The sequence below is a fragment of the Quercus suber genome, unplaced genomic scaffold (genome assembly GCF_002906115.3).
Source record: "Quercus suber isolate HL8 unplaced genomic scaffold, Cork oak 2.0 scaffold_596, whole genome shotgun sequence".
NCBI lineage: Eukaryota > Viridiplantae > Streptophyta > Magnoliopsida > Fagales > Fagaceae > Quercus > Quercus suber.
The window spans coordinates 326,306-352,376 of NW_027070040.1; the positions used below are offsets into that span (position 1 = coordinate 326,306).

At 34.7% G+C, this 26,071-nt stretch overlaps 1 protein-coding gene and 1 non-coding gene across 2 annotated transcripts; one reads left to right on the top strand and one right to left on the bottom strand.

Annotated features, from left to right (window-relative positions):
- The first annotated feature begins 4,141 nt into the window (after positions 1-4,141).
- LOC112019887 (small nucleolar RNA R30/Z108) lies at positions 4,142-4,245 on the top strand. The gene has a single exon (XR_002883723.1). It is a non-coding gene; the product is annotated as a small nucleolar RNA R30/Z108 (small nucleolar RNA).
- Positions 4,246-18,300: 14,055 nt separating this feature from the next.
- On the bottom strand, positions 18,301-19,572 carry LOC112012465 (uncharacterized). Its single transcript, XM_024044847.2, has one exon. The coding sequence runs from the start codon at positions 19,570-19,572 to the stop codon at positions 18,301-18,303; it is 1,272 nt and encodes a 423-aa protein (XP_023900615.2).
- Positions 19,573-26,071: the final 6,499 nt, after the last annotated feature.

The following is a 26,071-nucleotide window of genomic DNA, read 5'->3' on the forward strand; positions in this document are numbered from 1 at the left end:
CAAAATTTCATTGTAGCTTAATCTTTCACAATTTCATCTTTAATATCACCTTTATGCTTTGTTGTTGCATATTATCTTAGAGGATGGTATAGAATTTTCTGGTAATAATGCTTTAATTTAAAGAATTTGAGAATACTCCCACAATTACTGGTTTTGTTCTTACACTGTCCTATAATTATCACTTGAATGACCATACATTTGAAATAGTATTTTGCTTTTCAAAAAAAGAAAAGAAATAGTATTTTGCTTAATTCTATATGGTAAGTTGAGGCCAGTGATGATCTAAAATGATTGTGCCTACATCGGATGATTATCTGTTATAAGATAATGATATCTCTGGAATATCTGAGGCCTTTCTATGTTGTTGTATTTCTTCAAGTCAATTGAAAAAAGGAAAAATAATCGTGTTCTAGACTTTTAGGGTTTGTTGTTTATTAATTGTTACCATTGTCTCATGTTTTGTGGAAGTTGGTTTCAAAGTTTATAATGTCATATTTTCCTCTTGGCTCTTAGTACTAAACTCATAATGTATTTTCAACAGATATTTTGGCTTTTTTTTTTTTTTTTCTCATTTTTATAAAGTTATCAGTTTTTTTACTTATCCAAAAGAATTGATCACAAGTTTATGATGAGGATAATTTTTAACTGATCGGTATGAGGGTACTGAAAAAGGTTGACCGACTCGTGGGCCGACGGATTAGGCAATCCCCTAATCCTGTTGACCCATCCCCATAGGGTTTCCATGGGGCTTGCGTGGGGCCCACTCATATATCCTTACGTGGAAATTACCTGCACATCACGACCAAAGGCCCTACCACACAATCAGATCTCTTATATATGGAAAGGTGATCCCGAGTATTTTGGGACCTTTCTCTCTACAAAGGAATTCCCCCGTATCAAGGGATTCGGGTCAGCTCTCTACCACTATATAAACCACAAACTTTACCCTTTTAGAGGTACATGAATTCTTCCTAACTCTTGCACTTTGAGTTCTTGGAGATTTTTCTATCACTAACTTAACCTTCGAAGGGTCTTTGGTAGGTACCTCATCGGAGCTCTTTGATTGGTTCTTATCTTTTGTTCTTTAGGTACATCCATTGGCACGTGTATGGACGATCAATTCACTGATGATTTTTGTGCATCATCAATTGGCGTCGTCTGTGGGAAATGAGTGATAAGCCATATCGCCGTTTCAAAGAAAAAGAGTTGTATGGTCCTGACACGATCAATAGCCACCACCAACCAAGGGACCAAAAACCTGCTCAACGCATTGGAGAGGTAGGTGCAAACCCTCGCCGCAACGGTTGAACGGCTCACTCAGCAGAACCATGAGTTGGAACGACAGTTGGAGTAATGGAATGATCAGGAGCCGAATGATCATAATGATGGATAGGAAAGGGACGAAGTGACAATGACCATCCCTGACGAACGATCACTTAGAGAGGGATGACTAAGAGGAAAGCAATGCCGTCAGTAGACGGGACCAACAGGATGCTAGTCGTCCTTCTGAGCTAGAAGTCAGCACGTTGTGTATGACGCAAAAGATGTAGACGATGAAAGAGAAGATGGATATGATGATGAATGCCCTAAAGGGTAGGGTGTCTACTAGCTTGGATGAACTAGTATATCGTACTAATTCTTCCTTCACTGCACCAGTCACATCCTTTCCCTTACCAGCCAAGTTCAGAATGCTACAAGTAGAGGTATACGATGGGTTGAAGGACCCCCTCGACCACCTAGAGTCATTCAAAACCCTCATGCACCTATAAGGGTCCTATACGAGATTATGTGCAAAGCCTTCGCCACCACACTCAAAAGGCCAGCCTGAGTATGGTTTAGCAAGATAGCTCTCAATTTCGTCTCAACCTTTAAGGAATTAAGTGGTTTTGATCATTTTTATGTTGTAATTTCAATTAAAAACATATTTTTCTAATGTCTAAGGCTGAGGTGGGTAACAAGGAGCAAACGAATTGAAACTCGGGTGGACAAAGTGTTAAGTTTTAAACCATGAGTAGGCAAAGTGCGAATGAGCCAAAGCATAGGTGGGTATATTGTAATTTCCCCTAAATTATCAGTAGTAAGTTGTTACAGGTTATTATTGGTGGACAAAAAATTAATTTTATTAGCAAATTTAAATTAGAACCAATAACAATTTACCACTTCTGGTTTGTTATGAAAGTGTTGTGAAAAATGTTGTGGATGTAGCACTTTTTTTGCACAATAACTTCATTTTTAGTTGTGGTTGGTTCCAATATCTATACTTCTATTTAAGGGACTTCCCTTATTTGGGATCCTCATTTTTTTGGTTCAAAAAAGCCTCTACACCGTTATGTTTAAGTAGAGAAAAACTAAAGGACAATTTGCTATGTTAATATTTTATTATTTTGTGAAACATTGCGAATTGAACAAACCAAAAACAATGTAGCAAAACTACTGTAACTTTATGCATTCAAAAAAAAAAAAAAAAAAGGCCGGTGAAACAGTGCAAGTTGAACAAACCATAAATATTGTAGTTTCAAGCCCTTCACTCACTTTATATATAGATAATATAATATAAAACAAACAAAAACAAATTGGTGTACTTGAGAAGAAAAAAAAAAATCATCTCACCAGATTGGCCAAATGCCTTGAATAAGTTTGAAAGGTTTTTTAGTAGCATTAGAATAAGTCCAAGAACTTGACTAAACCAAAACACTATTCCTAAGCCTATTGGCTTTTTTATATAGTTAATAGATTTTCATTTCCCTCTTCAATATTCTTTCCCTCTCTTTGTCTCTCTAATCAATATGAGTATGTACAACTGTGCGAGAACAGCAAACAAAAATTGAAGCGAACAGATCAAAGCACTTTAACTTTGCTTCGTCTTTGGGCTCCTTCCTCGACACAAACATAAGAGATCTGATGTTTTTGAGGTCACTGTTGGTATCTTAGGTTCACCACTTTAGGTTTGAGAGAATTTCCAAAATCAAAATCTCTCCTCTTAAATTTGAAACAAGATCTCTCTCTCTCTCTCTCTCTCTCTCTCTCTCTCTCTCTCTCTCTCTCTCTCTCTCTCTCTCTTAAATCTCTAAAGTTTTTATGAAGAACTATCTCTTAAATCTCTAAAGTTTTTATGAAGAACTACTAAAACCAGGTTTTTATCAGTTTTTCTTCTATTTTCGGTTTTTAGCAATAATCGGATCGAATTAAGGTCTAGTTTTTGGTTGAACCGATTGGTCCAGTTCGGTTTTTAAAACCAAATCTTTTCTCTCTCAGATGTTTTGAGTGTTTGGTTTAGAATAATAATGGTGATGAAGAATAAGATCGCAATGATGATTGGGTAAAATCAACGTAGTCGATACTGTACCGGTACCGGTTGTACCGGCCGGAATGTATTGTATCAGTACGTATATGGTATTGAAATGTCAATGTTTCGTACCTGTTTAAATACAGGCCGTATTGGTCATGTACCGGCCATACCAGTCGATTTTAGGCAATACCGACCGGTACAAAAAAAGATTTTTTTTTTTTTTTAGTTTTGTAATTTTTGAATTTTTGTAAAGGTAGAATGGTAACTTATTTGAATTAACTTATTAGTATTATTTGTTTTCTTAGTATGCAATGAACAATTAATCTTTCTATTTTTATATTGTGTTTTTTTTTCTTTCAATTGATACTAAAGTCTAAAATCATAAATAATTTGTTCTGAATTGAGGAAATATTTTATGGTAAACTTTTATATTTATTATAATACACACACACACACACACACACACACACACAGAGATATATATATATATATATAAATATAAAAAATAACGGTAAATCCGAAACAGTACGTTGGTATTTTTCGGTATCGAAATATATTGTTTCGCTAGTCAAACTGGTGCAACCTCCGGTACGAGATTGACTCCCTTGGGTAAAATTTAAGCTGAACAAACCGGAATGCAGGGCTTTCTCTTGCAAGAAAGTTTTGCGTGTTGAATACACACTGAACTGAGCGATCTCACTCTTTACTTTTTATTTTTTGTCGTTTGTTGTCGTGGTCGTGTCTCTTTTTAATTACCCTCACAAATCACTCTCTGTTTGGTTTCTCAAATGTTACACTATTATTCTTATATTTGAGTTTGTGTTTCGTTTGAAATGAGAAATTGGGGGAAATGTAGATTCCAATGAGGATGAAAAAGCTCTCTCTTCTGAAATTAAAAGTTTAGGAAATTTGCTGGCGGAATCGAACCTAAAACTCTAAACGCCACCACTGAGTAATCTCTCTCCCCCATTTTCATTTCATATCTTTATTTTCAAACTGAACTTTATTTTTTGCATGAAGCTTAATGTCATGGGTCCAACCCCATACTGAGAATGAGTATATTTGATATTTCCATATAATTAAAATTCTTGGGGTTGTTCTCTGTAGTTGAAGTGGGTAATATTGTTGTGAATTTTAGATAAACCAATTATTCAGGAAAATAAGTAAGCTAAACTAATCTTCATGGACAGTTGTGGCGCTTGGGTTAGATCTAATTTATACTAAAATTTTATTAGTGTGTGCTGTGTTTTTAAAATTTTAGAAATTGTTTTTCAATTAGATTGGCTTATAAATATGAATTTGTAGAGTAGTGAAGGTTGTTAAGTGATTGTAGCTGTGTTGGTTGCAATGTTTGAATGGTTTGGCTAAATCATTATAGAGAATCTCATTGAATGTATCTTTCACAAGTTTTATTAACAAATCGTAATTTGCAAATTATCTTATGCCCATGTTAATATCATCTTTATGCTTTGTTGGTGCATATTATCTAGAGGGTGGTATAGAATTTTTTGATAATAATGCTCTGATTTAAAGAATTTGAGAATGCTCCCACAATTACTGGTTTTGTTCTTACACTATCCTAGAATTATCACTTGAAGGACCACACATTTGCAATAGTATTTTGCTTAATTCTATATGGTAAGTTGAGGCCAGTGGCTGTTTAGCTCTTTATACAGTGAAAGTTTCTCTGTGAACTTCTCCTAGGCTATAGAATATTGTGTCCCTACATGTAATTGCTTTTGTCCCTTAGGATAACAAGTTTATCCTTAAGGCTAGTGGTTTTTTTCTTTTGAGGGTTTGGGAAATAGTGTAATCGTGGATGATCTTACAAACCATTGTAAAGGTTTGTCGATTTCTGACAGAGAAGGGCCAACCTTCGATCTTGAGGAGGAAATGGCTACGCCAGAATTTATCATCTCTGGCAAATTCTACACAAGAAAAGCTCTAAATATGGAAGTTATTGCTTCGACTTTTATGCCATTGTGGAGATCAAAGAATGGCTTCAAAGTCAAAAATATGGGCAACCACTTAGTCCTCTTTACATTCGACAATAAACATGAAGTGGACTTCATTCTCTCAAATGAACCTTGGAGTTTTGACAAACACCTTTTGGTGTTGCAACGCTATGTCAAGGATATACCAATTGAGGCATGGCCAAAGCTTTGAACCCTAAATGATAAGCTGCACATTCCTTGGCTGTGTGCTGGGGATTTTAACGAAATCACAAGACAAGAAGAAAAGATGGGAGGAATAAACTGTGAAAATAGTCAAATGCAAGCTTTCTGGGATGTTATAGATGAGTGTGGTTTTATGGATTTAGGTTTTATTGGCCCAAATTTCACGTGGAGAAGACATTACAGCGATGGACACTTGATTTGGGAGAGACTAGATCGTTGATTAGCAACCAACCCGTGGTTCTTGAGGTTCCCGAGCACTCAAGTTCACCATCTACCTTGTCTTTCATCGGATCATTGCCCATTGTTTATCAACCCTACAGGAATAGAAATTCCATCGTATTAAAAACCCTTCAGGTTTGAGGAGATGTGGTTGTCTGATAGTAGGTGTGGGGAGGTGGTTGAAGTAGCATGGAGATCATGTGTACACTACAAAAATCTGGGTCTATAGCCGCGTTTGAAAAACGCGGCTATAGACCCAAAAAACGCGGCTACAGGCTGGAGCCGCGTTTCCTGTAGCCGCGTTTGTAAACGCGGCCTAAGTACCGCAGCTCCAGACCTCTAGCCGCGTTTCTGGAAAACGCGGCTACAGGTCAACCTATAGCCGCGTTTTACGAAAACGCGGCTACAGATCTGACCTGTAGCCGCGTTTTCCGGTTTGGGAAAGGGGACCGGCTCCGCAGGCCTATGGCCGCGTTTTGTAAAAAACGCGGCTACAGGACTAGCTGGAGCCGCGTTTCAAAACGCGGCTACGGTACCAGACCTGTAGCCGCGTTATGTAAAAAACGCGGCTACAGGACTAGCTGGAGCCGCGTTTCAAAACGCGGCTACAGCTCGCACTTGAGCCGCGTTTTGTAACGCGCGGCTACAGCAGCGGACCTATAGCCGCGTTTTTAAAACGCGGCTATAGGTGCCTCTTGCGCTGCGTTTACAGCAAAACCGCGGCTGCTTCAGTGACGTTTTCAGCAACCTATAGCCGCGTTTTTAAAAACGCGGCTATAGGTTTTTTTTTTTTTTTTTTTTTTCCCACCCCCTCTTAAACAGCAGCTTCCTCCCATACACATACAAATTCCTGTTAAATATCTGAACATCACAGGTACCTGCCCAGGTTCCCAACAACAAATGAAGCAAAATATTCAAGTTCCCAACACTAAGGCATCACAAAAGATGTATACAAATGTTTGGACATCACAAAAAATATACAAAGATGACCGTGTTACATTCTAAAATGCCCTCAAACACTAAGGCAGCAACCAACAACTACACTAAGGCAGCAACCAACAACTACACTAAGGCATCACAAAAGATATATACAAACGTACTCATCATCACAAAAAATATACAAAGATGCCTTCTTGCTATAGGTTTGGACATCACAGGTCGTCCATTTCATTTGCTTCCAAAAAGGTTGAACGGAAATGCCTTCTTCTCCACTCCATGGTAAAACTACACAAAGATTCATAATCAAGTTAAAGATGCCAAATGTTTGCTTCCAACACATAATAATACTCTAAACATGAATTCCAAAAGGTAATGCGGCAATGCTTAAATGCACATTTATCATGAAAATCCTTGACAATGGAGCAATGTGTTATGCTTGAATGATGTGAGGGAATGAGACATAGCATTATTTTTTGCCTAATTTTAAGGGTGCTTTGACTTTTCAAATGCCAAACCAGAAGGAAAAACTGAATAATATTATATATGATAGGTGCGAGACTACATACGTAGATCGAAAGAAATAGGGAGAGCTCATCACTACTCTAAAACCGTAACATAATACAAAGAGTAACATATATGAAAGGAAGAGTAAACAATTGTTCAACTATTCGTTAAAAACAATCTAGTCAAATCAGTCCATAATTTTATCAACTTAAGCAATATAGTTGGAAGAGCATTGATAATGAGAGCTATTGTTTTGTTCATGGAACCTAACGTATTTTGCATGTGTCTACTCATGAAGATTCATAGTATATCCATGATAGCATGGTATGTATATATGTTAACTATAATTTTTAAAGACATTTTGTTTTACCTCAGGAATCACAGTTTCATTCCCGCATCAGGCATTGCGATCCTAGCTACAATATATTAAAGGCAAAATGTGTCAATATCACATAACAATGCATTGCAAAAAGTAGTGTTTCACTAAATAACATTTGTTCGCTACCTGAAGAAGGATATATATTACGAAACTCCTGGCTAAGTTCCACAAAATAGCTTCTCATCGACGTCTTCAGGTCAGCCAGTTCTGCTTGGTGCCTTGCCTCAGATTGAGCTAATTCCTCCCTATGCCTCGCCTCAGATTGAGCTACTTCCTCCCTATGCTTCGCTAGCTCCTCTCTAGATTGAGCTAGTTGCTCCTTAAGCTCTTCATGACTCGTCTCCAACTCTGACATCCTTTGGTGAGCTCTGGTTGACGACATAGTCGAGGTAAGCTGTGAAGAATTTGTGCTACTTCTTCCTGATGGGGTGATACCAAACCCACCCCACGTACACGGCCTGGGCGCTCTGGACGACCCATCACCTGAGCATACGCGTCGTCCTTGGACCAGAGGATTCCATGATCAATCTCTCCTTCTAGTCGTATGTGCTGGTCATTCAACAGTGCTGCCATCCTATCCTGTTTTCCCACAAGAATCAAACAATATATTACACACCATAATTAATACAAACACAAAATACACAAAAATTCAGTTCGTTGAAATTGTGCTTACCATGTTATCTTGCACACGGCACTAACAGGAACCCCTTCTTTGGTGCGGTACACTCGTTGATATACATCCGCGCGTTCGACTGCCGCCCCTTTGGCTTTCGCCTACATGATGAGGAAACATACATACAATCAACACTATTGCTTACAATGTTGTTATGCCACATTTAACACAAATCCACAAAAATGCCTTAGTCATAACATAGCAAATTTGGTTATATAGATAAAGCTAAGACAGTTGTAAATAAATGAGAGGATTTAGCTAGAAAATAGGCATAAGACTTTTTAAAATGAAGATATTCAAATCCTTACTACTGACATTGAGAGTTCGAAAATAGACATCATAAACTTCCTATAATGACACGTTATTTGAGATAAAATGAAGTATGAGGATGAGGATTTCTTTATCTTATTCTGATCATACTAAAAAGCTCTTTCGACCCTATTTACATGAAGAATATGACTGTATATCCACTAGCAAGCTCCCTTTAAATTTGAACATGATTGGTTTGTGGAATTTATGCTTACTCTCGTCTTGTTTGACACTAATCAGAATTGTGAGTTTTGTGTTAGCATAGGTATAATTGAATATAGGATATATGATTGCATTCTACCTTCATAATAAAAGAAACCAATTTTATCTTTCTCTAGTAGTAAAAAAAACAATTATTATGGAACATGACCTATCATAAGCAAGAGATGAACAACCTGGGCCTGTGGAGAAATTAAACAAGGTTTAATCACCATATTAAAACATAGAATTAACTTCTTTTTATTTTTGAACCAAAACTTAGTAATAACAAGGTTTCACATAATATAGAGTATAGATGTCGATAAAATTTCTTTTTTTAGAAAGTAGATGCAGATAACATGTTATTAATTTCATATAATTATATCTTGTCAAATATACTCCTATATTAATATATTTATCAATCTCAAAGTTTTGGGACTACAAAAACTTGGGATTATTGTTGTCGTGGTCAAATATAATAAACTTATAGCATTTTATTTTTACATGTCTATTTAAATTCATTAAATATATTAAAACACTAATAAATTAATAATCCCAATGACAAATCCTCTTTTTAACCTTGTTATAAAAATAAAAGAGGTGATGATACTATAACTTAAAATGCATGCTAAGCTTGACTATTCTATTGTAAAAAAATGATAAATTCATTTATTAAATCATACATCCATATGTGGTTTTTAATATTTTCTTTATTTTAAATTACAATTTGCAAGATGGATATACAACACTCTCGCCGAGAAATCCTCCAGAAGAGTGAGTTTTGGGATTTAATTTGCAGAACTTCCACAAAAGGCAGTGGCACAGATGCCACCTGAGCAATATATATATATATATAAGATTCTAAAAAATGTATTATTATTTTTAAATAAATTATATATATATATATATATATATATAATTTATTTACAAATAATAATACATTTTTTTTAGAATCTTTTTTAAATAATAATTGAGCAAGAGGGGTTGAAATGTCTTTCAATAAGAGTGACAATTATAGGTATTTATAATAACAATAATATATATATATAGGCAATTTTTTAGGTGGAAATTTTTTTTTTCCAATCAAGATTTTGGAAAAAAAAAATCATTATAAATATTATAGTTATATATACACGTCAATTACAACTTCTTATCTTCATAGTATTAATAATATAGTTATAAATAGGCAAAGAAGCCACTAATCATTCACATTTTTTTCATTGGAGAGTAATCATTCACATATTTGTACAGTAACACACATAATATTGTTGAAAATGTTCTTATAATAATGATACCTCCCAACCTATTATAGGTACTATCATGCAAAGGTATGGCCTCACTTCAGAGAGAGAGAGAGATAGCTAGAGAGAGAAAGAGTCCCAAAGAAAGAGGCGTGTAACCACCACATAACTAATGATGAATTCTCAAGATTTCTAGTTCAGGTTCTTATGACTTTTTTCTGGGATATTTTAATGCATTCCTATCCAAACCATCTCTGGCTGTCTCCCTCTAAAGGAAACAAAAATGAAAAGAAATGAGAAAAAGTCCAAAACGATAGCCAAATAATCAAAGAAAAAAAGCCAAAAGGATAAGAAGACTCTCTGCATTATACAAACAACCTACATTATTTGTGCTAGCTAGTGACAATTATGATCAGTTTGGAGAGATTGATAGAATAGATGAAAGTTTACCTCCATTGAGCCAAAGAAGAAGAGGCAAATCCTTAGAATTCTCAGCTTCAGTGAAATAATAATATAGTGCACGACAAGCTAATAATAATATAGTGCATGACCTATCATAATTTTTTTTTTTTAAACACTGTCCTAATTCTTAAAAATGTGATTTTTATAGAATATATATTTATTCAAGTTTGAAAATTATTACCTTATGACTAACTTGGACAATGTCTTTTAATAGTTTAGAAAAACTTGTTGTTGCTTTTAATAGGTGAAGCATCAAATATGAGTAATAGTAATAATAATAATACTTCTCTTTTCTCATCTAAAGATTCCAAATGGCTCACAATAGGCAGTGTGAAGGTTACACATTAATTCCGTCGCTATTCGATACTAAGATATTTTAAAGAACCATTCTTTAGCGGATAACTTGATTCGTCAAATTTGGATGATCACAATTGAAAAGGACATGGCAAGTGAGAGCTAGTATATAAAATGCATTAGATTTGAACGCCTTATTCCTAAAACATATAAAATGAGCTTAACTTGGTAAATATGAAAACATAATATCAAAAACATCATGTACGCATTCATGACTAAGGGTTTTATTTCTTACCATTTGATCAGAAATTTGAGCAAGACTTTTGGCCCCAGACCGTGCTATGTCTTCTTGCTTATCTCGACTTGCCTTGTTGTTGATACTTTTTCTCTACAACCACATTACCGTAAAAAATGAAACGAGAAAACATCACCTGACTAAATTACCACTAATATGAGATTGACGAAGAAAGTAGTTGTACCTCAGTTTTGTCATCAAACCAATAATCAACCATCTCCGCCCATTGCGTTGTGATAATCTCAGGTGGTTGCCTAGCCAATACTTGTTGACGAGTCAGCCCATCTTTTTTGTGCTCCTTCTTTAGCTTCGTCCTGCGATTTCTCCTCAGTGCCCCTAGTATCTTCATTCCCCAGCTCATTTGATTGGGTGGTGGAACAATATTGGGATTAATTATGTACCGGGTCTGAAATGCCAAAGCGGAGTTAGCAAAATATACTGTTATAATTACAACAACGGCTGAATATACATAGGTTATTACGATAGCAGCTATGAAGAAAAATAACTACTACTTTATTTTCATATTACCTTAATCTCCACCCAACAGTCCTCTTTAACTTTTTTTGGGACGCTTGGCCAATGAGCAGGCGTAAGTGGGCATAACAAGCCATTCTCGCAAAATGAGCCCAACCACCGAACGAACAAAGACCCATCTTCCCCAATCGGTTGGCCTCCAGCATTTAACGGCAAATTGATTTTGTACTCACCAGTCATTGCCCATATGTCAGCCAACCGTGTTTTCCCACGTCTTCCAGGCATTCTCCCCGATGCTGGATTTTGTACCGGTTCTGGATTTTGTACCGGTTCTGAATTTTGTACCGGTGCGGAGGTGTGAACAATATCATCGTATCTACAAAACCACCAATATTACAATCAATTAACAAATGTCACAACTAGTAAAGTATCACACCATGCAAATATTTGCCACCAACTACTTATATAATAAAAGTATACGATTTCATTTAAACAAAACATGAGTACATTGAGGCCTTTCTCCCACGCATTCCTGTAACCCACAAGTTTTGCAAGTATAACTTTCAATCATTCTGGAACAACAACATATTCTAATGACTTTCCATTTATTGAGGTTGCAAATGACCAATACCCCCTACTCGACCAAGTTAATTGTTGACAACATTTTCTAACTTGTACTATAATTACAATGACTGTTCATTTCTAATTCCGTGACTTCATAGATGTATGAGTAATAAACCTACATGCGTAGTGGCACTAGGAGTAATTGACCAGTCAACTTGTTCACCCATTATATTGGCAATCCACACATTTTGTTACACATACAACAGTTGTAACCTAGCCTACAAATTTGGAAGACCACATAACGAAAACTATGTCTTCGTACTTATTTTGTTTAAAAGGAAAATGAAATTATGATAACTATTCTATCATGCAATTTTGTGAGTTTATTTTGATTTACGTTAATTTTGCATCTTTAAAGAGGCATGCACTTACCTAGCTTTTGAAAAGATGAGCAACCATGCTTCGTTTGGGTTGCCTTCATTTTTCCTTAATAAATTTTGATTTAGAAATATAAGTTCCACCCAAACTTATCATTGATCAAGCTTAAGTGCACTGCTATGGACCAAAGTGGACAGAGTGGACCAAAGAGGATGAAATTGGTCTGAAGTGATGGAATGGACCATAGTGGACCTAAAGGACCAAAGTAGACAATGTTGGACCAAAATGGACTGCGTAGAAATGAATGGACTGAGGAGACCAAATTGGACCAAATAGACCAAAATCGACCAAATTGGACCCAACGGAAATTAATAGACCAAACGGACCGAACTGAACTTAATATACGTCATATACTTCCATATTTTATGTACTGTATTATTTGTTTTGGTAAACTAGCAACTCATAATTGCAATTGCGGCTACAAAAACGCGGCTGAAACCCGCGTTTTTTGTAGTGAAATTAGAATAGATTGATATTAAATTACCATAATTTGCATCTATGTTTAACAATATTTAAAAAAAACAATATTACTTATTTTTTCCTTAACATAACCATGATTTAAATTTGGAGAGTTCTTGAACTAATTACTGAAAATTTTATTTTTGAACTTATAGTATATAAATGAGAGACAACACAAAACTAGTATTTGTTGCACTCTATAATGGTATAATAACTCTAGTTACAATCATTTGGACTTTTGTCTTTGGTTTGTGTTAAGGAAAAACTAGTCCATGAGATATTTTGGTTTGTAGTTATAGTTTTTTTTTTTTTTTTTTTCTTTTTTAATGGATTTCAGGGTATATTTACTTATATGAATAAACATCCCTCTTACTTTTTTTGGCTTGACGAATATATTTTTACTTTTAGCTCATTGGTTTTGCTCCGCTCAAATTCATAAAAGGGAATGGGTTAGCTATCCTAGCTATCTACAGTGGAACAGAAAGAAGGAAAACAAAAAAAAAAACAAAAGGGATATAAATGAGTTGGAAAAGTAATAGAAAAAAAAAATCACAAATAAAATATGATTCTACTTATTACCATACTATTAAATTGGCTATATTTTATATTTTATGGATTTGATTATTATAACTACTACTTTTTTATATAGAAAAAATAACTACTAAATTAATTACTTACACTGGAAGGCTTTGGCACATGACCTGTCTATTAGTTTTTTTTTTTTTTTTTTATTAACTCAGTAATACACTAATATGTATATCACTAAAAGATAGAATCATATATACATATGTTTGGATAATTTGAATTGAATTGTACTATTTACACAAGTTACCAAAATTACTACAATATAACTGTTTATTAACCACTGACAATGAAATTTGAAAAGAAAATGCACAATTTTAGAGAATTTTTTAATAAGTTTATACAACGTAAGTTAATTAAAAAAAAAAATCAAGGTATAGGGAAGAATAACTAACTTGACCTTATTAGTTGTAGAATATTGACATTGATGTAGGTGTATCTAAAAAAATGGTTAGTTAAAAATTGCAACCATAGAAAACAGTTGAGTTTTTTGTGTTAATTTAAAATTTGTGTAAAGATATTAATACACTATAAGCCAAAATTTCATTGTAAAGGCTTTTCTTTTCTTGTATTTTTTTCTTCCTTTTGTTGATGGAAGTATGAAAGTTTTATATAAAATTAATAATTCTATTTAGTAATTATTTTTGAATATTTATATTAGATTATCTATTGCACATGCACACCCGAAGGCTAATAACTAAATATAATACATACATTTCTATAGGAATTTTCAAATCTCTCTCTCTCACATATTCATATATATATATATATATATATATTGTTAGAATCCAAGACTTATCCCAAACCCAAACCCAACTGCACCTTTGCCGCCCAATCAATGCTAAAATAAAGTTATGCAATTTATGCCGATTTATTGACAAAGTAATACTTTTATCTAAGCAACTACTATCTCTTTGTCACCGGATATACTAGTACTTTATTTTATTTATTAAATCAAAGGATATACTAGTACTTGTTGCTTTTCCTTGACCATTTGCCGTTTGCTTTCAACTATAGACCATATATTCAGTTTGCTTTTCCTTACTATCAAAGAAACTAGCTAGATGGTGTTTATCAAAAAATAAACTAGATGGTGAAGTTTCTTAGGAAACTTCCATGGATATGTATGAAAGTTAAGTGTGTTTATAAAAACAATAATCCATATACTCTGTCTTAACCACTCTTATTTAACCTAATTAATCATTGGACATTATCAATAACCTGCAAATTAGTTAGTAATAATTAATGATGTTCATCACACTAGGGCATATTGGTTGTGATGAGAGTTTCTTTTATTTAGATAGCTACATAAAGAACTATAAACCATTAAAGTTAATCTGCAAGAACGATAGCTGTTTCAGTCTAAAGTGTCATTATTATTGCCAATTATTCTTTTACAAAATCAATCGTGACGTGCTAGAACTCAAGACCCCCCCCAAAGCCAAAACTATTTTCACCTTTGCATTGTCTCCTGATCATGCTAAGATACTACATAAGTTATGCAATTTATGCTGATTTATTAACAAAGTAATACTTTCATCTCATTAACTACGGTCTCTTTGTCAAGGATATACTAGTACTTTTCTTAATCAAAGGATATACTAGTACTAGTACTTGTCTAGTGTTTGCTTCCTTGACTATATTCCATTTGGTTTCAACCATAGGTTACTCTAACTTTCATAAACAACTACGTGGTGACCTAATAATAAACATTAAACATTAATAATAAACATTAATAATAAACATTAAACCTTACATTCGAAGACATGACCTATACCTGGAGCCTGTGTCTCGTCGTCATTGGCCACCGGTCTTGCCTCCTCAGAAATGTGGGCTTGCTGATCATCAGCTGCCTCCACCCGTTGTTGTGTATGCGACGATCCTTCCCCAACGTAAACAAGGCGCAACTGACGTTTCCTCCCCATTCTTGCGTCCAACACCTTTTACAATACAAAGAGGAAAAATAGTCAACAACTAATGACATGATAGAGTAACAATTTTAAAGATAATTATTTATGTTAAAACTATTATTTCTTAACAACACGAATAAATAACAGTTGTAACATATATATGCAACAACATGAAGAAGTAATAGTTTCACCTGATAATTATATACGTGCAAACTTTTATTTCTTAACAGTTTTGTCAAAATAACAATTTGTACATATATATGTAACATTGTCAACCTTTGCACACAATATGCCTTTACAAATGAGAACTTATAAGTCCAATAGTAAGCATAACATAATTACACATACAATAGCAGTATCCTATTACACTACTCCTCATCACTGTACTCGACGTCGTTGGTATCTTCATCGTTGGACTCATCATCAATGAACTCGCACTCATCCAAGTTGTCCATTTCATGAAGATCTCTTGGGCCAATGATAGAGGCATCAATTGTCATTCCCTCCACATTATCTCGACCCCAACGAAGGTCATCCGTCCCAACATCAGTACTAGTGAGAGAGTACAGAATGTTCTCAAGAAACTCATCCGTGTCATCCTCATCACAATGGGGCCCAATACCCGCATCAAACACATCTCTGGCTTTCGTTTTAACAACGATATACCAATCTTTATGCCTTTTATCTTCAACATAAAAACTTGTGTAGCTTGAGATGCCAAGACATATGGTTCATGCACCATTTCCTCCCCACCATGAACGGAGTGAGTAAAATTCACCATGGGAAACCCAAACTCATCAGTCTTATATCCCCTCCTATTTTGATCATCAACCCATTTACACTTGAATAACACAGGTCTGATCTTGCCAGAATAATTCAACTCAATAATATCTGTCAACACACCATAGAATGTATTGCCACCTTCAGTGGCGACACTAACTCCACTATTCTGCGTTTTTCTATTTCCTTCAACATTTGCACTCCTAAATTTTAACTCATTTATGACATAATGTTTCAGTCGATTTACTGAAGTATATGGCCCTTTGGAAAGCGTGATTAGTGTATCAGTAAGTCCAGTACTTTCCCTATCAGCATCAGTCATTGACATCACCTAATATAACCAAACAAACTAATTCTAATTAGTACAGTCATTCTAGTTATGGGAAAGTTGCAAGGTTAAGCAGTTGAGGATGTGACACGTACGTGACATCTAAACCAGCCACAAAACTTCTCCATGTGGTGCTTATGAATAGTATCATTGGAGGTACGACAGCGGCCACTTCTCAGTTCGTCCTCTATCAACCTTATGTGCATCCTGCATGAGATGGCAATTGTGTTAGTGTTAATACACGTAGCGAACATTGAATTGTCGTGCAATTATGTTGATGTCTGTTGTACTTACTCACGAAACTGGTGAATGTTCTCGGAATTGAATAGCACATAGCGATGAGCTTGGGTCAACTCTCTATTGTCTAGTGCCACAGTAGACACCGCCCCTGTCGAGTCCTCTATCGCCCTCGTGGGTCGTGAGAATATAGTTTCAACTCCTTCCATATACCGTGAACAAAACGTTAAACATTCCTCCACTATGTATCCTTCGGCAATACACCCTTCTGGAGCAGCCCTATTCCTTACGTAGGACTTAAGGCGTGAGAGGTACCTATCATGCGCATGCGAAGGTTAGTAATTGAGACTAGCTATTACAAAGCACACATGAAACCTCAGAGAAACATGTATTACGTACGACTTACCTCTCAATGGGGTACATCCAATGGTACTGAACTGGACCACCAATCTTGGCTTCAGTAGCCAAGTGCACGACCAAATGTACCATCACAGTGAAGAAAGATGGTACAAATATCTTTTCCAATTCACACAACGTGAGTGCAATATCTGCCTCAGCACTCTCAATATCTGCTATCGTGAGGGTTTTTGAACAAATTTTCCTAAAGAAACAAGCTAGCTTTATCAAAGGCCTAGTAACATGCGATGGCAAAGATCCTCGTAAAGCAATTGGAAGGAGTTGTTGCATCAGTATGTGATTATCATGATTCTTTAAACCAGAAATCTTGCGTTCTTTTAGATTGACACGGCGTGAGATGTTGGAAGCATATCCATCAGGCACTCTTACGTCCCGCAAAACTTGCAAGAACCCATCTTTCTCCAATGCAGTCATATGAAAACATGCGGGCGGTATCAAAAACTTATCATCATCTTTTCGGCGTAAGTGGAGTTCACTCCTTATTCTCATGTCCGCCTAGTCAAGGCGTGCCTTATAATTGTCCTTTGTCCAGTCCTTCAAGTTCAGCAGTGTGCCAAGTATATTGTCCATCACATTCTTCTCTATATGCATGACATCAAGATTGTGTTGCAACTTTTGATCCTTCCAATAAGGCAATGTGAAAAAAATACTTCTCTTCTTCCAAACACACTGGTTTGCCTCGCCTCTCTTTCTTTTGTTGTATTTTTGTTGACATTTCTTTCCTAGGCAACGTCCAACTAAACTTTCAGTGTCCACAATTATGCCTGATGCAACTGGTGGCATAGGAGCCACTCGGATATCAGTAGTTCCATCAAATAATGTATCTTCTTCCTGAAATTCGTGGTCACTAGCCAACCATCGCCGATGTCCCATGTAACAGAATTTGTGGCCATTTTTTAAATATCGAGAGTCAGTCTCCGAGGCACAACAAGGACATGCAAACTTGCCCTTCGTACTCCAACCCGACACATCTGCGTATGCAGGAAAATCATGTACGGTCCACATCAATGCTGCACGCAATTGGAATACATTTTTTGAAGATGCATCATACGCTTCTACTCCAACATCCCATAATTCCCTCAGTTCTTCTACTAAGGGTTGCAAGTACACATCTATCGCAATTCCTGGTGATTTAGGACACACGCAATTGGAATACATTTTTTGAAGATGCATCATACGCTTCTACTCCAACATCCCATAATTCCCTCAGTTCTTCTACTAAGGGTTGCAAGTACACATCTATCGCAATTCCTGGTGATTTAGGACCTGGAATAACTAGTGATAGAATCAGAGATGACCGTTTCATGCATAGCCAAGGTGGGAGATTGTAAGGGACTAGCATGACAGGCCAAGTGCTGTGAGTGGTACTCAGCATTCCGAACGGGTTGAACCCATCCGCAGCTAATCCAAGTCTGACATTACGAGGCTCAGATGAGAACTGTAAATGCGTAGTGTCAAACATTTTCCATGCTTCTGAATCAGCAGGATGCCGCATTACCCCGTCATCTGTACGACCATTAACATGCCATTTCATAGAAGTAGCCAGGTCAGGTGACAAAAACAATCGCTGCAATCTTGGCTTTAAGGGGAACCATCGTAGGATCTTTGCAGCTTTCTTCTTTCCCTTACTGGATGAGGCATCATTACTTGTAACGGATGCCTCATTCGTTTTCCACCTACTTTCTTTGCAACAAGGACACGCATCAAGGTTAACATTCTCCTTCCAAAATAGCATACAATCATTCGGACAAGCATGGATCTTCTCATAACCCAAACCCAAATCTCGGACTACCTTCTTAGCCTCATAATGGTCCTTTGGCAACTTAGCGTCTGAAGGGAGCATATCGGTCAAGACTTGAAGCAACATAGTAAATGACTTGTTTGTCCAACCACAAAGAGTCTTCAACTGGAACAACACAACGATGGCCGAGAATATGCTAAATTTTGTACACCCAGCATATAATGGTTTGTCCACATCATCTATCATTTTGTAAAACTTTTCTGCACCATCATTCGGACCATGAGCCGGTTGTTGCACAGTTTCACCTTCGTCCATTGGTTCGGGTGGCATTTCATGCGTGGGGCACAAATCATGTAACATCCCACGAAAGTCACCGTACTGTTCTAGGGAGTCTTGCACATGACTACTACCACAGTCGGTGGCCGTTGGCGCAACCGCCGATTCCCCATGCCATTTCCAATGTGTGTAACTTTGAAGAATCCCCTTACGAAACAAATGTTCACGTGCCACCGCAGGTGGTACCAAACTCAAATTCACACATTTGGTACAAGGACAAAATATTTTCCCATCCCTTGCATGTTTTGATGCAAATTCCACAAATTGAACAACACCTTCAATATATTCAATTGAACCCTTCCGCTTCTTCATCCAACTTTTGTCCATTGTTATACAAGATAAACAATATTTCACCTACAACAACATTTGGTAATGCATAGGCAGTAAACCGTCAAATTATTTTCATAGAACATATATATAACACTACCTGAAGAGTAACCTATGCTTTCAATTTTCTAAATAATCATCATCAACAAAGCATAACTTAATGTGGTATGTTTTGGAATATTTTAAGCGTAATTGTTGGAATCAGACATTAACAAATCACATATGAATGTAATTGTAATAAGTACAACCTCCGGAATACCAAGATAAGTAATTCCAAAAAAGAAGTTGTCTCCTACATGTGATAATATAAGCTAAATCAAACAATGTTGTTTATATGTTCCTCAATATGTGTCGAATAACCCTTATGGCTCAAATACTGGTGATTCAACCTAAATTTGGTAATTATTATAATACTACTTTCACTTGTATCTGTAAATATGACATTTAGATAGATATACGAACTATTATAGTACTACTTTCACTTGGTTTCATAGTTGATAGATTAGCTATAAATGATATTATTGTTATTACGGAAAGAGGAAGAAAACATAGTATTATGAAAATGATTTTCCCGTGGTTGAGAAAGACTAAGAATGATTCGTTTGCGAATTAATTTTCTAGCTACAAAATAGTAGACGCCTAGCGATGAACCTTATATGCTAAGATAGTTATTTAAACAATTTTGTCCCAAGAATTACGCTTACTATATTTGAAAAAGAGCGTCATACGTGGTTCATTCTATTCGCGGGGAAGAACCTAATCCATGCATATAATACTTAGGTGTTAGTATGTTGAGAGTCAATTGTCACATTTTCTTATGAACTTTAAAGTTGATTTAATTTATGGAAAATGTTAGTCAAGGAGAAAGTTGTATGAAGGGTTCAAATTAATTTAATTTATGAAATTTTATTTCATTTATGAAATATGTTAGTCAAAAGAGAAGATGTATACCGTGATATTATCTATATTTAGGTACTTCCCAACGAATTTAGTTCAGAGGCAGTTCAGGCTGCATATATGCAGATGTTCACACACACACACACACTCTCAAGCATCTCTTCATGCAATTTCAAGAGTGAGATATTCACTCTTTCAAATATAGTACGACTTCCCTTTCCAATACAGTACTGCACGTTGGGTATGTCCCAACTGTGTTTGTCGTACAAATCTCTTTTCAAAATTTGTATAATATGGTTACATAATTTTCAGATGTGCCCATATGATACAAATCTGGATGTATATAATTAAAAGGAAAAAAAAAATAAAAACGAAGACTTACAAAGATGCAAGTATGCATCAAATTAATAAAGATAGTAAACACAACTAAGGTAAGGCGTGGGAATTGGGCAGGTACCAAGACGAAATGAAAGGAAATGAAGGTGAATAGCTTTTGAGAGGCGTCTGGATTTTCTTGCACAGTTACTGGAAGTTTTGGTGAACTTCGTGCCGCTACCAACAATTTCAAATCCTTGAGAACATCACCTGTGAAAGATTTGTAAGAACATGTTAATTAATTGATACAAAATCCTTGTAATTCATAGGAAGAATTAATCATCATTGATCTTTTTTGTAAGTAAAAGAAATATATTGAAAATAAATAAATAATAATATGTGGTGCACCTTCAATACACAATAGGTGTACGAAACTACCCCCTATATCATTCACCATATATATAAATATTTTTATATAGATTGCACAACAATATACAAGCTTACAGTTAACGGCAAAATGTGTCATATTCATTTTGGCCCTCATCAATATAGATGTCAATGATGGTAGCGTTACATATGATGATGACTGATGACAATGTAGATGAAGATAAGTAGATGATAAAATTAATGATTAGTTAAATGATGATTGTGGTGATGATTGTGGTGATGAAACTTCATTACTTTGTGGTTGCTGCCAATTTTTTCAGTGGGAAAATGGTTAGGTACCTGAAATTCGCATACACACCCTTTTGATTTATATATACTTAGTTCATAGCTGTCAACTAGCTTGTTATATACCCATGCCTTGTTGGTAAGTGATAAACCTTTTGCTTCATGTAAACTAAAGCAACACATATGCACAATAAACAAAAGGATAGAGCAATAAATCAAAACACAATTATATATAATTCACTCACAATAAAGCCTATAGCTCAAAACCCCACTCTCCCATCTTATGAATACCAATACCAATACTAAGCTTCACCTTTTAGACATCAAAAAAGTATGTTATTATTTTAGTTTCTCAAATTACAATAGATGATGTCGATAAGATTGTGAATAGCTTGTAGTAGTAACGTCGGATTCTCTCTTTTTTATTATTATTATTTGTTTTTTATTATATATATAAAAAAAACATGGGAGAATACCCCATTTATTGCAATACTAGCTATAGTGACAAGTATTTGCCAGGTTAGTTTATTATACCTTTCACCATAGTTATATCGCTTTGCCTCTTATTCAAAATTTCATGAGGAGTTATCATAAGGTTTGGCATTGGATTCTAGCACATGGCCGGTCAGGCCACTGAAGTTGGCCCCCCCAAATGCTTAATTAAGAAATATTTGTTCAAAAGAACTTTTATAAGGGGATCGAGTTCAGTTTTTAAAATCGACATGCACCTTTAACAAACCATATTAGAAACTTTTTAGCAAAGTCCCACCCAAACCCCTCTTTTTATTCGGAAACGTACGCATAATAAGTAACAAAATGCCAATTATCGTATCTGCTAACTTTATCTTACATAGAATAAACCCTTACACTAATTATCGTATCTGCTAACTTTATTTTATTTTACTAGTTATATGTAGCTGTAATGTATCTTACTCTTTATGTTCCAGTTTGTTGAAGTAAAATTTGTTGCTCCCATTTTATTTCCACTTTGTTGTAATTCTACAATTTTTCACTTAATAAAGAAAGAAGTTTTAGAGTTTCAGGTATCAGGATTAATTGCCCAATTTCTTTTTCCTTTTTTCTTTTTTTGGTTTAATCTTAGTTAACCCACAATAAATTCAATTTTTGTAGGAGTACACAAAACTACAGATTTGTGCACCCCACTAATGGGGTCGTCAAGTTATGTCAATTAATTTGATAATCACTTTAGGATTTGCTTATTTGAAATTCAATAACTTCTCTGGTCATCAATTATGTACTGCTTTCATTAGCCAACTCTACTCTTCCACAACTTACTAAATTATTAGTTTATGTTTTCCTAAGAAATCTAGATATGCATGCTCCTTTACTAAAGATCCTAAGGAATAAAGTTAGTACTTTCATTGGACTTGCCCAATTTTTAAAGGTTCCACCTCTTGTCTATGTTAAAAAGCCTATCAGGATTAGTCTTGTGGCCAATTACAAGGCACATAATTCCACCACTAAAGAGTGCTTCTGTCATTTCATCGATAAACATTAAAGCGACCCCAAAAGAACATAAAAGAGCTGCAGCCTTCTTTACAGCTGAGTGGAGGCATGCACTGCCCCTAGGAGATTTGGTTCCATGTTTTAATGGGAAACCCAAGTAATGGACGCTGGTCAGGCTGTGTGTATCCTAGTTTGTTTTAGACAGTAGGGGAGGGTAATGTGAGATTTCATCCACAAACATCACACACTATAAATATTATGTCATCATTATTGGACTTTACTTGAATCTATATGTGTTCTAATTATAATTCAATTTTTTTTTCTTTCCTCTTTTGATAATTTTGTTCCAATTATAATTTAATTGATAAAGTTTTTAATCATCAAATAATATACTAGAATTCTAATCCCATTAATACAAAAATTAGTTAGTGCCTTAGTCTTATGGTAAAGATCAATTAATTATATGACTTCTTATCTTTCTTAGAGAAACTAGTTATAAACTTAAATAGAAATATACATCACCCACTTAAACAATAAAAAATCAAGGAGTATGTCTTCCAAACAAACATTAACATGTTAACAAGACCATGGACCATCAATCTAGCCACTATTCTTTTTTTTCTTTTTTTTTTGCCTTTTTCTTTTTTCCTTATACCCTAAAATCAAGTTTCTAAGTGGTGGCCACATGAACCCAAATAATAATTCACCAAATTAAATCCAAAAAACTAACAAAAGTAGCATTAACAATACCCAACAACAGTATTAGCAAAAACCTAACGCCGAGGACACCTTGTCCTCGGCCTGACAAGAGTGATTTCGGGGAGTGGCTAACCCCAAGGTAAGCTGTCACTCTCGCATTTAATGCACTCAACTAACCCCCCTGGCCGCATTAATGGAGAGGTAACCCCTTGGCAGGATAACGTTGGTCAGAGTGAGCCACTTGAGTATCGATAAAGCTTCTGATGGGATGGACGACCAGAGAAAAAGGCGAATAGACAATCAACAGATGGAAGCAAAAGATAGGAAGATTAAAACTATAAAAGAAGAGCTAGTAAAGTAAAAGAGGAGAGGGGGAGAAAAAGAAGGGCCTCCTCGGCCACAGGCCGAGGAGCATTCCCTCCTTTGTAAGAAAACACTTAGCCATTTTTAAAAATAAGTTTGGGCATGGTGATCAACGGCCAGCATCTAAACCTGTCAGCCCACTCTCTATAAATGTATTGTTCGGGCTTGTTGGGCTGAAAACCCAACACTCAATTCAAATTGAGTCCCTACAATTTAGATTTTAGTTTTTTTTTTCTTTTTTCTTTCTCATAATAACAATATTTAGGATTCCCATAGCTCTTACATATTTGCACACTACTAATGGTACAAAAGTTAAACAACAACAATGGGGGACAATAAATCTATGGCATGGATTGAAAATGAACTCTATTATTCTTATAAAAGCTTTCTTATTTTATTTGATTCAATTTCAATTGTTTATTAAAGAATAAATAAATGTTATACTTTCTCCCACTTGTGGGAAAAAGCATGTAAACCAATTTTTATTTTATTTTATTTTATTTTATTTTTGTCTCTTTCAATAGTTTATTCCAAAGTTCTTACACGATAGATTGTGACAATGACAATGAGCTTGTTCTAGAACTGTTTGATACATTTTTCAATAAACTTGGACAACTACTTCATAGTTTTCTTCCTCTTCTAATTACTTCCTCTAAAATAAAAATACTTGTTTTAGCATGTGCATGTTTTAGTAAGTGCCAACCAAATTTTTAAAATTTTAAAATTTCAATCAAGCACATGATTCATGTACAAATAATTAATTTTAGATAATTTCTCTTTTAAATGAAAAATGTACTTATAAAGAATCATTGTTATCGGTAAATTTATTAATATTTTTTAGTATACCTTTTTCTATTAGAAAAATGGGTTTTGGTTTGATTGGCAACTTTTAAGCCAAACTTAAAGTAGAGCTCACACATCGTTTCAGGCAAGGCCAAATTGGAAATATTTCTCATTCTTGAAGAGATTAACATCATGTGAGTACTTTCCCAAAAGCGTTTAAGGATTATTGTATAATTTGTAAGTCTCACATAGAAATTGAATTGAATATTTTTATAAAACTATATACTTATGGGTGTGGTTCTAAGCGGATTGTCCAATATTAAATAATTATTTATTAATTTATTTAAGTGTCTACTATTGTGCAACTAATCTACAAATAATATATTTGTTCATGTGACACCATTTTCTTATACATAATTTGTGGATCCATTTTAAATAGTAAGTTCTCATTTATTCCGTATGGTCTTTAGTTTTACATTCACAATCATAGTCAAAGAATGAGAAAGAGACAATTTTGTTCACTGTAGCATTCAAATTAATGTTCTTCTTCTATTTGTTGTGATCATTGTATCCTGGGTGAATAACATTCAAGACTCAAAGCATCAATTGTGAGGGGCAAATCTATCATCAAGAGATTGTGTCAAATACAAGCCTTGATAAGCATATACATAATTCGTTATTTACATATTTGATCTATGAGTAATTCTTTTTATTTTGCAAATTTTATTTATTGTATTTTGTACATATTCTATTATTGTTCTTGATTATAGCATCTATTTGTGTCAAAAGAGTCAATATCCTCGGTATATTATCTAATACAATTTGAAGGAGTACTAGTACTATTACTAATTTAATGGTCAGTCCGATATATTCTTTCGGTATGACTAGTATCAGTACGATATTGACTTACTTTATAATTAATATATTTTTGTTCTTGTTTGCCACAAAAATAAATTAAAATTTTACAATATTTATAACATTCTAAATCCAAGAGACAATAAATGAAGAATATTTTAGTCGAGATTGAGATAATTGATAAAATCATAGTGATGTAAATATTTCAACCTAGTGTTACAGTTCATTATTTTATTTATATATATTTAGGTTAATGTTTATGGTTATATTTACATTATGTTCATGTTCATATTTGTGCTTGTATTTGTATTATTGTTTTTTTATTGCACATATACTTTGCATGATTATATCTTTTTCTTATTCCTCACATATTTGTATCACTAAAAAAAATTCAATTGAAGTGTTCTTTATTGCACATATACTTGCATGATTATATATTTTCTTATGA